Source organism: Carassius auratus, chromosome 6 (assembly GCF_003368295.1).
Source record: "Carassius auratus strain Wakin chromosome 6, ASM336829v1, whole genome shotgun sequence".
Lineage (NCBI taxonomy): Eukaryota > Metazoa > Chordata > Actinopteri > Cypriniformes > Cyprinidae > Carassius > Carassius auratus.
The window spans coordinates 18,918,933-18,937,431 of record NC_039248.1 but is presented as its reverse complement, the minus strand read 5'-3'; the positions used below and the strand labels follow the sequence as shown (position 1 = coordinate 18,937,431).

The window sequence follows — 18,499 nt, the reverse complement described above, 5'->3', positions numbered from 1 at the left end:
GCCCTTTTCCTGCTGTGATCCACAGGGCAGACAGGAACGAGACATGAGATCATCACATCCACTTTGACTCGTACTTCAACCTGAGAGATGAAGAAAGAGCTGACATCTAAACAGACAGTGTGCTGTGAGCAGAATTAAAATAGTTTCTGCCTCTTGTCTCTCTAGGAAACATCATGGCCCTCCCTCCTCCCAGCTGTCCCCACTGCAAAACCTAAAATTAAACTTTCAAAGCGCATTGCTACAGCTCATCCAAAACTGAAGCAGGCTGAATTTGGTTACACTCAAACACCAGATGACAGTAAGTATTATGGGTCACTTGCAAAACGTTCCCTGAAATAAACTTGTCTGAAGACCTCAAAATGATGTGCCGGGACGGATGAACATGCAAAAACATTTATCTGTTTATAATGAAATAAGAAACATTATTTCATTATATATCAAATATATGTTTTAAAAGTACAGAGTAAGAGTTGAAGACGAACACATTTCTGGTTTTGGTCTGGTGCTGATGAATGCTTTGCTGAACCTTTTTAATGGAGTTTTAGGGGTACATGCGACAAAAAAGAAAAAAGAACAAAAAGGTTGGAAATACCATTTAAGTCCTTTATGATGAAGCACTGGTTAAAAACGATCAAGAACTGGTTGTACTGCTCAAACTGGAAGCATAAATCCTAAAAGACAAATCAAGCACAAATTGTGTTTTCGTTACACATCAAAAAAGACGACGGCTGTCTGTTTCTTGGCAGCTCCCCCTTGAGATGACTATAATTAACTAGCAGGAAGCCAGCTGTAGGTCCTTTATGAGAAAGCTCTGCATTACTGTGAAGATTCAAACCGGACAAGATGAGAACAACGGCCAGAAGCAAATGCTGGGTTTACAGACTTCAAATGGAAGCAAAGAAAAAAAGCCCTAATTTGGCATCGAGTTGCAAATTCATTTGTAAAATGGATTAACTTCATGTCTGTTTAATCATATTTCAATAAGATAAATACTTTGCAATTAGGTGGCATATCATGGAATTAATTGTATTTCATTTTTAATCAGCTGACACCCTTATTATAGCAAACCTGTTAGTACTAAATAATGATAAAATAAAATAAAATGTATATTTAACAATAAAAAATATATATTTAAATTCTTTAACAATTTAATTTTTTTATCATTTCTAATTTCTGATCTATTGACAAGTAACTTGTTTACAAGATTGTTGCATAGCTCACATACTTTCTTCAGGATTTTGAAATAGGAATAAGTGTTGACCATCCTCTAGCTTCAGTATGTATTCACATAGCTGCACTGATTAAAGTATTTATATTCTAATTGTATTAGAATTAAGTCAATATTCTGAACATGAACTTAGAGTAGCTTTTGAACCAAAAATACTGGATTCAGCTCTCCGTTTTTGAACTTCTCGATAATGAGGCTAAAACGCTTCTCGACAGCAGAAGTGGTTTGAAAATGGGCTACATTACCCCTTGCTCCCAAATTTAGTATTAATGTGTTCCAATTGGACTACAAATATACTGTAATCCTGTCTAAATGTTATTATAAGTATTACATACACATGTTTTTTTCTGATCTAGTAGGGTCCTTCCAACCACACTTAAAAAAAATAAATAAAAATCTCTCTCTCTCTATGTTTTTTCAGAAGGAAGAAATGCATACATGTTTTAAACATCATGAGAGGAAATAAATGATGACTGCATACATTCTGGGGTAAAATATTACTTGAAGCTTGCACTTTGCACAAAACTTTGTTATAGGTGTTCGAGAACTACTGTTTTATTCAAAAGAGACACCCTGGAGACATTATATCCTGTTGCTCATATTTATTGTAGTGTAATTGTGCATGCTTAAAATCTACTGTGATTAGAGTAAAAATAATTGTGGAGCTTGTTCTTTTACTGATCTTCCTTCCCTCATTTCCTCATGCATGCCCACATTACATCATATGCACTCGGGGCAACCGCATTGTAAGACGTTTTACACATTTCAGTAGGATTCCCTATGCTGCTCTAATAGCTTACCAACAAAGATATAAAGGGTGATCAATTTTAACATGCCTTACGTAATGAATTGCTAATGAATGATGCTCATGTGAGAGCATGTGGAACTATCGGTCACAAAAGGTGCTTCACGATTAACTGACTAAAATGTAAAGTGCTTAGTTATGTAAGTCAATATGTAAAAGGACCACACTTTCCAATGCAGATCTTCAAAATAAAACACCAGACGGCATCTTGTACTGTAAATATTTTAGCCTAATTAGCAGCGATTTCCATTTCAGGAAATCTTCCAGCTTGATAGTTCTAGACGTGATTATACAAATTGAAAAAAAAAAGAGAAAGAATTCTTGTTTTTTTTTTTTTTTTATAATTAAGACTAGTCAAAATAGCGCAGGATTTTCTCTAATAAAATGCCTCATAGATTTGTATCAGGTATTTGACTTCATTTTCAAATGGTATTATTATTAGGTCATAGTCACAATTTAGTTTATTAGTAAGTGACAGCTGTTAAGAACAGCTCCGATTTATACAGTTTGCCATTTTAATCTTCACAGCGGTTTCTATTTAAGGACATATTAGCGGCTGATGACAAAACGGCAGGTGGGGAAAGTGAGAGGAATGAGGATGCCACTAAAACCTAATAAACAGCTCCACAGGCCAAGAGAAAACAAGCTGTCTGCAGCATACCAAACACGCTTCCTTTACAATCTACATCCCTGAGAGAGAAGGAATCACACAACCATTTAAACGGCTTAATGAAACAGTTGACACAAAAATGAACATTTTACTCACCCTCTGGTCATTCAAGATGTAGACGAGTTTATTTTTGTTCAAACAGCTGATAAAAAGCATCACAATATACCAGAAGTAATACCAAACTGTTGTTTCTGGCTAAAATATGAGTCCTATATCCATAATATTGCTTTCTGCAGTAAAAAAAAAAAAAAAAGTTGTCTTGTCTGAATCAGGAGATAAATATTGACAGATCAAGAACAGTTCACAAGTGAAAACAAAGCAGTTCTAAACAAACGTTTCAGTGGATTTTGATATGAGAGGACAACAGGGGATGTACGTTTTCACTAGAGGAAGTGTTATTTGGAACTATGGATTTTGGCAAGAAGTGACAGTTTGCAGTCAAAACACCTTGATGTATTTGTTGCTTATAAACTACTTTTTAGAGCTTTTCATTTCATAAGACATAATTTACGGACTGGAGTAATGTGGACTACTTGTGAGTTTATTTTGATGATTGTATTAGGTGTTTGGGCTCTCATTTCTGACGGCACCCATTCATTGCAGAGGATCCGTTGGTAAGCAAATAATGCTAAATTTACAAACTCATCTTGGATGGCCTGAGGGTGAATAAATTCTCAGCATATTTTCATATGGGTGAGCTACACTTCTTTACATAAAATGAAATGACTGAAATTAGTGATGGGCTATACTGTACAATTCACTGATCACACTACAAATGCTGGAACTAAATTTAAATAAATAGACATTTATGCATTTAGCAGACGCTTTTATTCAAAGCGACTTACATTGCATTCAGGCTAACAATTTTGTCTCCTAACGTGTTCTCTGGGATTCGAACCCCCAACCTTGCACTTGCTAATGCAATGCTCTACCATTTGAGCTACAGGACATCTATGAAATCCAGGAAGCCTCAAATCACAAAATCAACAGGTCAATCAACTTGATTTTTCATGGGATTTTAGAAAAAACATCAACTAAAAGGATTAGATCTAATTTATCCTATTTTAATACTATACTTTAATATACTTAATAATACTTACTTTAAAACACAATTATATCACTAGGAAACAGGAAAATAGGAAAATAATTCAAACAGTTTATGCTTGGTTAAACCGTTTGAATTATTTTCCTATTTTCCTGTTTCCTAGTGAGAAGCTAGAATTTAAATAAGTTAAGCACTTTTAATATAGATTTTTTTTCCCCTGAGTACCAATTATATTTGTTAGCAAAGTTTAAAAAGCATTGCAGAATTCAAGTTTCGAAGCCCTTTTGCCATGTCCATTGCATGTAAAATGAGAAAACGGTGCTTTCGTGCACTTTTTAGGTTGCAGGCTTGCTGTAGGTCAAATATAGTTTCCAGCTGTTCTATTGTTTAATAACTCTAAGCAAACATTACATTGTGAGAGGTTCACAAAACAATCTGTGCTGAAAAGTGTCGTTTCAAGGGATATGCAAGCTTAGAAGTTCATAAAACCGAGGACAAGTCAGCTGGGAGAACTAAAAGGTTGATGAAATGCTCAAATCAATGGGTGATACACACTCATGAAAAGAAGAACAAAACTGATTACACATTTCATAAAACAGCAAAATTTCACATTTGCCATTTATGAAAACAGCATATTGTGGACCCATTCACCACTTTCTGTGTGGCAAGCACATTTGAGCAGGATTAAATCAATGCGATGCAGAGCACAGCTTAGCTCAAGAACTTCATCCGACAAATGCACAGGATCCAGACTAAGCAAAGGAACATCTGAGGAAGGAAACGTGAGCTTTAATTATCAATGTGGAATATTGTGTATCCAACAGGCTTCCGTCACATTGCTGACTTCAGCCAGGCATCTATAGACCTGGATGACAGTATGGACAGAGGTGCTGGATTATTTAAACAACCTTCAGTCCCCTTCCCACAAACCTACTCTAATTTTTATTTCCTCAGCACTATACGGACCCACCAGATACCAGCAAGCTAATGCAATTTTCAAATTAGATGCCGCAATCTTAAATTTAAATTCAAGACCCATGCTTAACATATTATGCCAGTTCTATAAGCTATAAACTATAAGCCTGAACACCTGAATGCATGTTTATTTTTTCCACTAAACCAATTTACTCTAATAATAATTATGTAATTGCTATACATTTCACATCAATGATCAATGGATTTGGTTATAAACTACCATTTTTATTAAGCAAGGACACATAACATTTATCAAAATCAGAGTAAAGGATTTGACATTGTTATAAATCTATTTGGGGGGAAAAAATGCTGTTCTTTAAAATGTTCTAGTAATCAAAGAATCCTTCAAAAGAATACGTTTTATTTTAATATATATATATATATATATATATATATTAATTTACAATTTTAATATTTCAAAACACTATCGTGTTGCCTATATGTTTGGTCCAATAAATGTCTAGATCTAGAGAATATGTAAAAACATTAAAACACTCAATCAGTAATACTTTACAATGTGATAATATTTGATATTGCATCATGTATTATCAGTTAACTATGACCAACAACTTATTACTGCATTCATTAATCTAGGTTGATTTATAATACATAATAGCACTTTATTTCATGTGTGGGACTACAATACATATGCAAAAATTAATTTATACAACTTGACATGTTAAAAATGAATTTGTACATGCAAAAATTAACAGATGTAGGTGTTGTTCATTATTAGTTCATCATACTTAATGCACTGAATCTTACTGTAAAGTGTTACTGTTAATTCTTAAAATGCTTTGCATTGGCTAAGCTCTTGTAATTTTCATTCATTATTGTGCAATTCAATATCCGTAAACTTATAAGTAAAATATTACGCCAATAATGCATTATAATAGACTCTTTAGCATAATCATCGTTATTATTTAGACAGATGTTGGTGAAAAATTCAATAAATCACACATCAAAATGTTCATTAAGACATAACTATTTAAGTGGCTACCCAACATGTACACTGCCATGTTTCTGTAAAGCAAAGGCAAAAGAAAAAAAAAATGGCAAGGGGTCATTTCTGAGCTTTCTCTACACTACCGAAGATTGACGGTCATTAGGAGTTAACAAGGGCTTCCCCGAGCCCTCTGATCTCACGCTTAGCAGAACAGAAGTTTCAGCTATAATAACAGAAAGCTTTTTAGGACTGATCAGTCTGCGCAGGCACAAATTGACAAGCTGAAATCATGTGCACTCTGTGTAAGTTGCAACGCTCTGAGACGCAGACAGCAAAGACTAACCATTCAGTCATGAAATATACTGAAAAACAAGCTTCCTATTCACACATAGTAGATATAATTGGGACGCAAGCTAAAACACCCAGAGGACCAGGCAGTTATGTAACTAAAAAACTTGCCATCCCGCTCTGAACTAGACAAGCAGAAAATAGACCGAAAGGAATCTGGGCCTGAGCTTTAGTCGTTATAAAGAATAAAAATTCGATTGGGCTGCATTCATTTGGCTTCTAGCTAAAAAACAGTCCGTTTGAACAAACAGAAGCCCAGAAGTCCCTCAGGATTATTTTTTTCCTCTCTCAGACGCATGTGATTTGTGCACAACAGGAGTGGAATTAAAGACAGGATGGAGCACACAGCTAGGTACAGTCTGAAATTTAGAGTGCGTCGTGCTGAGATCCTAGTTGGAGAATATCACCTCCGGCTCTTCAATCTGCCAACGTCAGAGCTCTTGTTGAGCCTGTCATTTTGTCAGACTAAAACCGGACAAATGGAAACTCTGTAAGACTTCCCACACATGAATATTAGGATCACATGCAAAGGAATGGATCACTGCCATGAGGGTGTAACCAGGAGCATATGTTCAGATCTTTAGGCACGAAAGGTGTCACCAGCAAAATTATCCTCAGTGTGTGGACAATTAGCAGCTAGAGTCCAAGGAACATTCAAGCAACTTAAATGTAAGCAACTGTCAGTCATACATTCAAACAAGCCCCTACCTTGCATCCAAACATGAGAGAGATGGTGCTGTTGGTGCATGCTACTTTACAGTGGCACAACATTGGCGAAAAGCAATCCAAGTTTTTGATGCTGGGAGACATTCTCTCTGCACCCGGGCTCTTCAATCCGTCAGCGATTGAGGTGCCGGCCAATTGCTTCCACGAGCGCTGGCCGCTGCCTGCTCTTGAAGAGCACCCTCATCTCTCGGCTCGGACCGTTGCAGGGGGAGCAGAAGCGACAACGTGATGCCTTCATCCAGCGAGCCCTTGTCAGCTGAGTCCACCACTCTTCCGTCCTCTCTCTTTGCTTGACTCGACTCGATCGGCCTGACAAATTAAAGCACTCCCGAGGTGAGCTGCACTTCAGGGAGCTCTGGAGAAGCCATGCTGCCTACCGTGACCAGGGGGTGTAACGGTGGGAGGAGGAGGGTTAGAGGGCAGTGGAGTGCACAGGGTCTTGTGTCACAACACGAAGGACTCTGCGCGATCCATTAGTGCTGCTGCACTTCCACCTGCTACAGAGGAACTGCTGCCATGACTCGGAGGACAGAGGAGCAGATTCGGATGCTCTCCTACTCCACTATCCAAACAAGACGCGGCGAGCGGCTCGTAGAGAGAGAGAGGTACGCAGACTGGAGGGGGAGGGGCGAGCGGTAGCGTTGAGCTTATTACACAGTTCACTAGAGAGAAACTGAAGAGTTTCTGAGCCGAAGGTTGCAGCGTGCAGACTGGGAAAAGGGGATAAAAATTATCCGGATCGTTCAGAGGTGAAACCGGGGGAAGCAGAGACCGCTTTCTCAACATATCTACAATCACAAGGTCAACAGAGGAGGGAAGATATTTAATCAAACAGCAGCTAGGATGACCTCTGATATGCAGTTAATAAATCTGATCTCAACGAAGCATACGCCAGTGAAGTTATGAACATGACCTAATTTATCATACACAAGGATATGTCATTTATTTCAGTTTAATATCCATTTTGCAACTCTTTAAATTAATGTAATGCTGCTATCTATAAAGTTTTTATTTACTCAATAAGCAGAGGGCAAAGATGGAGCAACAAAGAGATCAAGTGCCTTTTATGAGCTCTTCATGAGTTCACCCAACATTGAGCTTGCTTAAACCAGGAGATGACATTAGGTGGATGGGTACTTTGATGTCATACCAAGATTGGTCTGAGAAGTGACTCTTTCAGTCAAAAACAACTATAGTTTTTTTTTTTTTTTTTTGTTTTTTTTTTTGTTTTTTTGTGAAGGGGGGGTACCCCATGATGTCATTCAGCCCAACCAATCAGGTTGTAAACATATGACTGTGCCTTTAGGTGCGGTATCTTTAGGTTCAATTTCAAAAATGCAATTGAGAACGCCAAGCAGACCAGGACCAAATGTATAATTTTCTTTTTTTGCTCCAGACCAAACTAACCAAGAGAACCGAACTACAAGTGCGATGTACTGTATTAAACAAAAATGAAATGCGATAAATGATCAACAGATCCTGAGTTCATTGTTAAGTATCTTATCTTGCAAGACATGCTCCTTTTACACAGTGCACGTGATCGCGAAACTGAAAGTGAAAGTAAATAGGGGGCGCTCATTCAGAATGATCGATTTATAGAATAGATTTAAATACTCCACATATTGATATCGGCATCCTGATGCACGGAAGTAATATGCATGATTAGAATGTTTGCAGGATACTTTTGTCATCTAAAGTAGGAGCATGTTTTTTAAAAACATTTAGTTTTAATCCATTGTCAAATGATTACAAATTTATTAAATATTAATAAAACATTCTTTTTATTATTATATTGGCTTTATATCAGCTATCGGCCCCCTGCTTTGCAAGATAATAGCATCGGCTGTCAAAAAAAAAAAAAAAAAACATTTTTGGTGGGCCACTAATGGTCACCCTAGTTAACTGGCTGTCCGCTCTCATTCGCCCTAAATCCAAAATGTTCCCACAACAGAGCTGAAGATTACGGCTTTTAAAACACTTTACAGCCTAACGCAGTGGGTTCACTTCTCCTCTTCCCTGTGTGTGTATGCGTGTGTGAGGATGCTGTCCGAGTACCACCTCTGCCACAGAGCTGAATATAATCATTATTTTTTAAATTATCAGTCGCAATATATCGTGGCACCAAAAATGATCGCGACAGGCCTACACAGAACTGATCTGCTCTGAGACACTGAAAACACCCGATCGTGAGCTGCATGTGTGTACAGGAACACAGTGCTGCGCTTCATCCCAAACATGCAGCAATAGTTTTACAGAGACCATTAAAGGTTAATTTTGGTATTTCGAGTGACACTGTGTCAAATTATGAAGCATGAGTTTATTAGCAGCCTGTAATAAATCTGAGTGTGATCATTTCTCCCCTGCCCCTCCTCCCTCCTGCCCTACTACTTCATTTGAGCCGTTACATCATCAGAGTGCAGGGAGGCATGCAGTTCCCAGACTACTACAGCACAAACACACGCATGCACATAAACCTCACTATTAGATACAAAAGCTGCATCTGTCGCAGGACATGCCAGCTTCATCTGGCTACTGGAGGAAAATCAGGAAAAGCAACCTCTCTTAATTACATCATGCTGCTTGTTCCATATACTACTACACCAAATGATGTTTTTAAAAAACAATTTCACATTATAAAATATAAACATATTTTGAAACAAACTTTTGTTCTAGTAATGTGACCACCCTTAAAACTATGAATAACGCAACAGAATTTGCATTAATCTGTTTTTTTTTTTAGAATATTCCGAATATTCACATTCAGAGCCAAATTCTTCACTAAATGCAACTAAATCAGATTCAAAATATATAAGCATAATAAAAGACTACATAGAGAAAGACCATTTCTTGTTAACGGCCAAAATATAATAAGAGCCACAAGTTTCCCTGCTAAAAAATATCTCTGTGGTTTTTACGCATTAAGAACAGAACACCATCCATCATCCAATCCTATCTTCAACAAAATGATTTAATCTTTCAGCGTGACATTGGTGATATATACAATGACTTCTGGAGGAGTTTCGATCCAAAACAAATTATTCATCCAAAGCTGAAGCTTATTATGAACTTCTAAATCAATCCTTCCCACTGAAAGTTTCAAGGAGAAAAGGACGATTTGTACGTAGATCCATAAACTTGGCTCGGTGTTGAAGCATTTGTTCAAGCAAAAGTTTGTGTATCGCTGTGTGCTCAGCACTTTCTGTGAACAATGAGGACTTCTCTCTTAATTAATTGTGTACGCAGGCTGATGCTAATCACTCGACTGCCTTGCAGAAGCTCTGAGAGAATATCTAGATGGCATACTGCTGAATTCCCACGATACCATCAAAGAATCAGATACCGGTAGGACTGAAACTGTGTGTGCACAAGAGAAACTTGTCTCTCATTGGTCAGACGAGTCTTTGTTCCAGCATTCATTTCTGCTGAAATTTGTCTTTTAATACCTGGATGCAATCTTTTCCATAAAGAGCTAAAAAGCTATGTGATGACATGGAAGGAAAAGTTAACAATCTACAGAAAAGTTATCAAGGTGATGGCAGATATGGTAATATGCCATATGGTATAAAACCTTCTTTTCATCCATGTTCTAATTTATACAGTTCTGCATTTTATTTGACAATAAAAACAATAAACAATAATAATAAATAAATAAATAAAAATGCCATGATTTGTTGTAAATTTGTATTTTCATTTGATAAAATTTTTAAAGAATGAGTACACCTTTTACGTTTTATTATATAAATTAATAATTATTTTACTGGACACCGTTTTTTGATGATAAATTTGTAATTTGTTAATTTGTTAAATTATAAACCACAGAATCCAGAGTAAAATAAAATGCAAAACACAGAAAATAAAAAAGATTTGGGGCTGTAAATTAAAAGGAGGCTACTATGTGGAGTCAAATTTAAACAAACAAGTTAAATATACACATTCATTCTAAAGGTCTAACAAACATGTGGATAGCATTTCCTTTTCCCATTAATAGTAAATGAATTATGTGTCAAATATTGATACTGTATGATATGGGAAAAGAATATAGATTGTGATAATATTTTGGCTATACCACCCATCCCAATTCCATCATGTAAAAGCAGCATTTCCAGCATTAACACAGTTTAGTTGATTAGGGCAGTTAAATTATGTTTAATTAGCAGTTCATTCTTAATCATGTTTTTATTTAGGGTGGGTTTAGATTTCAGATGTGGATCTTAGTTTGTGTGTGAAACTTCTGAAATATGGAGTATCTGCACTCATTGGAATAAAGTGTTATGATGACACACAGTGGTCAGACGTTACTGTCAGATACAGAAAGCACAGCTAATTCTGAGGAAGAACAGAATTGTATTTCTATCCAATACTCAGTCAAACACATTGTCATATTACTTGTTTATGTAAGGGATCCAGGTGACTGGGGCCATGTATCCTCTCCATCATATCCTGACAGAGAATGATTGGAGGAACTGAAGTGATGAGAGCAGGTCTGAAACAATCCAGTTATGACACAGCTTTGACCATCAATGAAACAGAAGACAGAGAGATTTAATTCAATAGTACTCAGAAATAACTGATATAACATTAAGGTGGTGAAGGAAAATATCTAAGAGTAGGGATGTGCAGAATGACATATTTTCAAAATCAATTAGTCAGTGATTAATCGGTCTTAAGGAGGCTCTGTATAATTAGGCTGATGTTGGGTTCACCTGACTGATCTGACCAGTTTCTTACAGGCCATTTACATAAGATGTTTCTTGCATTCAAAAAGACCTCGATGGGGTGCAATGAAATGGAACAGAACAGAACAGAGACTCCTTTATAAATGAGCTGACACATCATTTTAAAACAGTCACAGCGGGTCATCTAAACAACATCAAAAACTCAATATTAGACTATTTGAACAACTTGCTGACCATGACCATATGAGATTACAAACGTAGACGTTGAAAAAAACAGTGTCACTTTACAATAAGGTTTAGTATGCATGATTAGTGGATGCAATATCGTTCCTTAAATATTTTTTTAAATGAACATTAAAAATACTTCCACAGTATTTATTACTGTAGATTAATGTAAATGTAGATTCAAATATAACATTCCAAGTTACAAAAGTATACTTCTAACTGAAAATTATATTATATATTATTACATTAAATACTCTAATAACTCTAATATCAAATAAATATATTAAAGTTCCCCTAAAAATAAAACTATTTCCTTTACTTGAAATAACATCTTTTTTCAACTTTATTTATAACATTTTGAATAATGGTGCCCTACAAACTTTTTATTTACCGCCATTCATACACTGACGGCAATTTTTTTTACAAATGTATAAATGTAAACCAATTCAAAATATCAACAATTTCATTTATAGCATCTATAATAGTGTAACAATGACACAAAAAAGTTCATTCAAACTCACGTAAATTGTTACCAAAAAATAATTATGTAAAATATTATAACAGTGCATTGTAGAGATGTCTTGGATAAATAGCAGCAGAAATAAATAAAATAAAAACTGTGCTAGAAAAGCATAAAGACACAAAAAAATTGGACCATGAAGAACATTTGTACCAGCTCAACAGTCTGAATATTAACCTCAAGGGTAGACCATCTGTTAACTTCAATCAAAAAAGACTGCAGCTCAGCAAGCAGCTAGATGTGAAGAAACCAGCTCTTCAAAACAACATCCACAAAACAACACATCGTCTACATACCTTGCTGGAAAAAAAATTAAATACAAGGCAAATAATTACACGTCTGTACTTAGAAGACCCAGAATGAATAGGCCTGTTAAAAATAGGTACTTCGATGGCACCGGCATGGCATTTGACACTGGCTGCAGGGATGAGTTCTCAGCAGGAAATCATTAGGATTGACAGCTCGTCAGGCTACTTAGATTTACTGAGCCGCACGTAAGCCTGTTATCACTCCAGTACGGGATATACCTCGCAGGGGAAATACCTCACAGGTTCTGTTACGGCCATCTTGACATCTATAACTGGAAACATCTTTTAAAATTTTTATTGGAAGTAGTGGCCCATCTTTCATGACAAGAATTAGATTATTCAGTTCAGAAAGTATCTGGCGTCTCATGTTCAATCTTCTTTGATTTCCAGCCCACAGCAAGGTATATAGTATGTTTAGGCCCTGTCTGCATGACTGACTCTTCCACACGGATGGTCCCGCCCTCCCCGATCTGCAATCTGTCACACTGCCTCACAAAGACGAACGGTTGCTCTTGCACAGCCACGTGGGAGCTCTCTGGGATAGCCCTGGCAATGTATGGCGACAGCCCTGGAGGTATCAGTGATATATAAAGGCCTCTTTCTTTCATTCAATGCACAGAGGGATCAGTTCCAGCACTTCTGGAAGATGATGAGGAACTCCTCTCTGTGGTCAAAACATGAAGCACAGAATCATTTTAACAACTACAACTTGTTTCTCTCAGGGAAATGCAATGCAATGATTCTGCTTAAATGCTTTGTTTTAACAAACAACTTTGAAAAACTAACCTGTACCATACTTTATAGATTCAAAAATGTGGCAAATGACAGAAACAGTGCAGCTTCAAATAAATGTCATAAGAAATAATAATAATAATAATAATAATAAATGCAGCAACACATATTGAGCACCACCACTCTTTAAAAAAAAATTGGTTTCAGCATTTAAGATGAGGAAGATCGTGGTTATTTTTTCCAAGTTTGTGGTACACCAGACAAGAACATTGTGGTACACCATCCCTCACAATCTATTTCCCGGTTCTGCTCCATACAGTAGAGGGCAGTGTTAAATTACTTTCTGACACTCAAGGATGTGAATGTAACTACTGAGAAAAAAAAAAAGTGGGATTTGGGTGGTAAGGTTCACATGAAAGACTTTAAGGTTCCTTACACATTTTAAAATAATCTAAAACTGGATTCCTAAAACTGAACTGAAGTATTTTCAAAAATAACATTCTCCATAACTGTCGTTTTCATAAGAAAGATACAGACATTCTTAAAGGGATAGTTCACCCAAAATAAAAATTACCTCATGATTAACTCACACTAAAGCAATCCTAGGTTTATATGACTTTCTTCTTTAAAATGAATACAACCGTGCTCTGGCTCTTCCAAGCTTTATAATGCGAATGGCTGTTGATATTCAGTAGTCCAAGAGAAGTCAAAAAAATTGCTCCACACGGCTCCAGGGGGTTAATATAGGCATTCAGAAGTGAATCGATGCTTTTTTGTATAAAAAATATCCATATTTAAATTATTTAAAGGAGGGGTACAATGGTGTTTCATGTATGCAGAGTTGTTCACAGTGTTAAAGGGATGGATTCTCATGCTAAACATGGCAAAAGTTAATAATAATTTAGAAGAATGACTGAGAATTTCTGTGCCGAAAATCTTACTTCCGGGTTGTTACAAGTTTTTTTCAATTGTGGATTTAATGACGAAGACGAGAGTGGAATTCCTTAAATGAGCATTTCTCTCTGAAAAGTACGCCCGCACACTTGTTGACCAGAGGAGAGTGAGACCGCGCACATCAACGTGCTTCATTGGGAAATTGTTGGCAGCGATGAATAGGATTTGTTTGTGAATGTCTCCAAATAAGTGTGTTTTTGGATGTGAGGAAAGTTTTCAGCTTCCCAAAGAACCCAGCGTTACATGGTCATAAATTTAACAGTGGATGCAGTTTGTTTTGCCGGGACAGCAACGGAGTGTATCAAGTTGTGTGTTATCATCATTTGAGTGACTAATGTTTTTTAAAAAAATGGCCCAGGTCGCTACGCTACGCTTATGTCCTACATCATCTGCTGGAATGCCACTCTCTCATGAATGCACATACAACTGTAAGCAGAAGCTAGAGATTACGATTTATAAAGTTTTCACTTCAGAAGGCCTTTATTCACCGTATTCGTCCTTGTGTAGTACTTTTACTGGACCATTGAATATAAACACCCATTCACTGCTATTATAAAGCTTGTAAGAGCCAGGAATTTTTTTTTTTTTTATGCAACTCTGAATGTACATTTACATTTACATTTACATTTATTTATTTAGCTGACGCTTTTATCCAAAGCGACTTACAATTGCTATATATGTCAGAGGTCACACGCCTCTGGAGCAACTAGGGGTTAAGTGTCTTGCTCAGGGACACATTGGTGCCTCTCAGTGGATTCGAACCCGGGTCTCTCACACCAAAGACATGCGTCTTATCCACTGCGCCAACACCACCCAATGTATTCGTCTGAAATATAAAAAGTCATATATATACCTGGCTTAAGGGTAAGTAAATGGAGTAATTTTCATTTTTGGGTGAACTATCTCTAAGAATAATTTTTGAAAAAAAATATATATACTGTATAAACTTTTTGACTAAAGGTTGTTCTTAAGAGAAAACAAACAACAGCAAAAAAGAATCTGGAAAATCATTGAAAAACAATTTAGGATTACCTCTAACTTTTGTTAAATGGTAAAATGTACTGGTTTAGTTATTGGGTTGTTTAAGCAGTACAACATGCAGTAGCATTAGCAGCTCCGGGTGTGTGCTCACAGTGTGTGTGTGTGTGTTCACTGCTCTGTGTGTGTGCATTTCGGATGGGTTAAATGCAGAGCACAAATTCTGAGTATGGGTCACCATACTCGGCTGAATTTCACGTCACTTTCACTTTCACTTTCATATATATTAGGGCTGCACGATGTGTGGTTTAAAGGGGGGGGGTGAAATGCTCGTTTTCACTAAATATCCTGTTAATCTTGAGTACCTATAGAGTAGTACTGCATCCTTCATATCTCCAAAAAGTCTTTAGTTTTATTATATTCATAAGAGAAAGATAGTCTGTACCGATTTTTCCCGGAAAAACATGAGCGGCTGGAGGCGTGACGTGTGGGCGGAGTTAAAGAATCACGAGCGCGAGTAGGCTTTTGCGTTGAGAGCGTTTGGAAGCTGTGGCATTACCGTTAGGAAAAAAACATCCAAAACAAACCATGGCTAACAGTCAGATTCAGCGTATATTTATGATCCAGAATCAGATCCAGAGGCTGAAATTTAACAAGAGCAGCATCAGCAACAACGTCTCTATGTGGTATGTACTGAAACTGTATATATTTGCTTAGCGGTTTTGGAAAATGACTAAGTTCCAGTTTATGTTCTCTTTTTCTTTTTTTTTTTTTTTTAAGCTGTACATGTGGAAAGTGCAGTTTGATGACAACATTGCATGTTGTTTACTTGATGTGCTTACGCGCCGATAGCTAAGTTAACAACACAGAGATATTTGAAGCAGTTTTACTCACCGCCTGCGGTTCCAACACACGATTGTGACCCTTTTTCATTGGGATTGCATCATCCTTAAGAAATAAACGATGTGCAAATCCATGGGTCAAACTGGACCTTGTTGTAAAACAAGCATCTTCGAAATGCAGGGAACAAACAAAAACACTTGCACAACTCCGTTGATGCTCTGTAAAAATAAACTCCATCCACTGGTCCCTTAATGCTGTTTTTTTTTTTGGTAATCTGTGCAGGGTTGTCTTGCCCTGGCAACCAAAAACACACTTCTTTTGTGACATTTCGGTCTCTCGCTCTGATCAGTGAATGTCTGTGCTCTGCTCTACGGGAGCGCGCGCTCTTCCAGCAGACGTGCCCTTAGGACTCATATAAGGAAATTCCGCTCCATCTAACATCACACAGAGCCAAACTTAAAAAAAACTTTCCGAAACTTGTGACAAACCAGAAGAGGTATTTCTGGAACAAAAACACTCCTTCTAACGAACAACTTAATTTTTTAAACTTTGTCCATGTTTAGCATGGTAATCCAACTCTTTAACAGTGTAAAAACTCAGTATGCATGAAATAGCATTTCACCCCCCCTTTAAGCATCGATATCGCGATGTACGAATCCACGATAGTCACATCGCAGGATGTGCGATGTAGGCTGTCGTAGTTGATCCGTTATTCCTTAACCGTAGGGGCCAGTTGCTCCCCGGCCCTTGACGAATGTGATTCACGGATTAATTGCACAGCTTAAACATCATAGAGTGAAAGTTTATCATTTGCAGTGTTTCGACCGGCTGATCGTTATGCGCATCTCGTCAGTAAAGCCGGTTCTCTTAATCAGCGGTAAATTCCATCAGGTGCGTGATTTCACATAGAGCAGCTGTTACTACACAGAACCGTTGAAGCTGCGCAAATCCACGTTCATCATCAGCGATTATTTGCGCAACTAGTCAGTTAACAACGGCTCTGTGTAGTAACAGCTGCTCTATGTGAAATCACGCACCTGAGGGAATTTACTGCTTCTACAACATTGATAATTTCAACATTTAGGCTATAGCCTTCATTGTTGAAATCAAAAGTTGTACAGTATTTGTTAACATAGTTAATGCACTGTGAAGTAACATTACCAAACAATGGACAGCTGTGTTTTTATAAACTAAGATAAACAAAGATGAATAAATATAGTAACAAAAGTATTGCTAATGGTAAGATCATGTTAGTTAGTTAATACGTTAACAACTCAAACCATATCCTAAAGCTACAAACAAATAATTTACTCTAATTTAAATAATACTCTGATGTTTAAATCATTTAAAATGAGAATGTAAGTGTGCTCATCCCTTTTTTGTTTGTAAGAAAAAAATAGATTTCATATCGCAATATATATCGCAGAAAAATAAAATATCGCAATGTAATTTTTTTTCCAATATCGGTCATCCCTAACACACACACACACACACACACATATATATATATAATACATTATTACTAGGTATGTCCATGAGCACTCTGAAGTGAAAGCAATGATCAACAACATAAACATAAACACTGATTGGTCAGAATGATTATGCATGATGTGGTCCCACACCAGCTAAACACCCTCTGGTTCAGCCAGCTGCAGTATAGCCACACCCCAAACTCTTGCTATACTGTAGATTGAGATGGTAAGAGATTGACAGATCTCAGCAGACTGATCTATGGTGTCTGGGAGTCTCAATGTTAACACTTTTGAGGTAGATAAAACCATGAATGGCATATTTATAGTTGTCAATGAACAATAAACTGGGTTAAGATAATTTATTTTCACACGCACACACACACAAACCAAACAAACTTCACCATCAAGAACTGGACTTCCTACAAACTCCTGATTTTGTTTTTAATTTATTAATCCAATATCAATCCCTTTATCCATCCTTTACCTCTGACTTTCTGTCTCTGTCTGTAAACATGAAGGGATTGTATGGCTTGCAGGTGGTGACCTAAGAAAGCTCTAGCTGACTCATGGCTCCTTCACATCACCGCCAGCCCTTCCTGCCTCCCACACAGAGTAAAATCACGCTGACACCACTCCATCAGTCCAGCCCACAGCTATGAACTCTCAGCAGGCAGAGACACCTCACCGTTCTGCAAGCATGCTCACTTCAAACACAGACTTTGACATTGAATGAACAGCGAACAGAACACGTGCTGCATTGATATCGGTATCTTCTCGGAAAGTACAGTCTATACATTTTTATAAATCGACCCGAACAGCCAATTTCCTAGCTGTGCAAATTTCATGACATATCATTTCACGATTTCTCAATCCAGAATTAAATGGAAAAAAAATTTACTCAATCATGTCCATTCATTCATTTGTATTCAGTTAGTTATTTGTTCATTCATTCAATGCATTTTTCCTGCATTCTTTCAGTTAGTCATGCATTCCTTCAATGTGTTATTCGTTCATTCATTCATCCATTCAATCCATAATTCATGCATTT

General features: G+C 36.9%; 1 protein-coding gene across 8 annotated transcripts in view; it reads right to left on the bottom strand.

Annotated features, from left to right (window-relative positions):
* The window catches only part of dlg1a (discs large MAGUK scaffold protein 1a), a 118,489-nt gene that overhangs the window by 75,794 nt on the left and 24,196 nt on the right, over positions 1 to 18,499 (bottom strand). The window contains exon 1 of one of the 8 annotated variants that reach the window (XM_026264594.1): positions 6,726 to 7,326. The exons of 6 other annotated variants lie outside the window; for them this stretch is intronic. In XM_026264594.1, coding sequence (XP_026120379.1) covers positions 6,726 to 6,827 — 102 coding nt within the window. In that variant the 5' untranslated portion in view covers positions 6,828 to 7,326. Of the gene's footprint in view, positions 1 to 6,725; positions 7,327 to 18,499 lie in introns of those variants that run through there. One more of the 8 variants, XM_026264603.1, reaches the window with a different exon arrangement.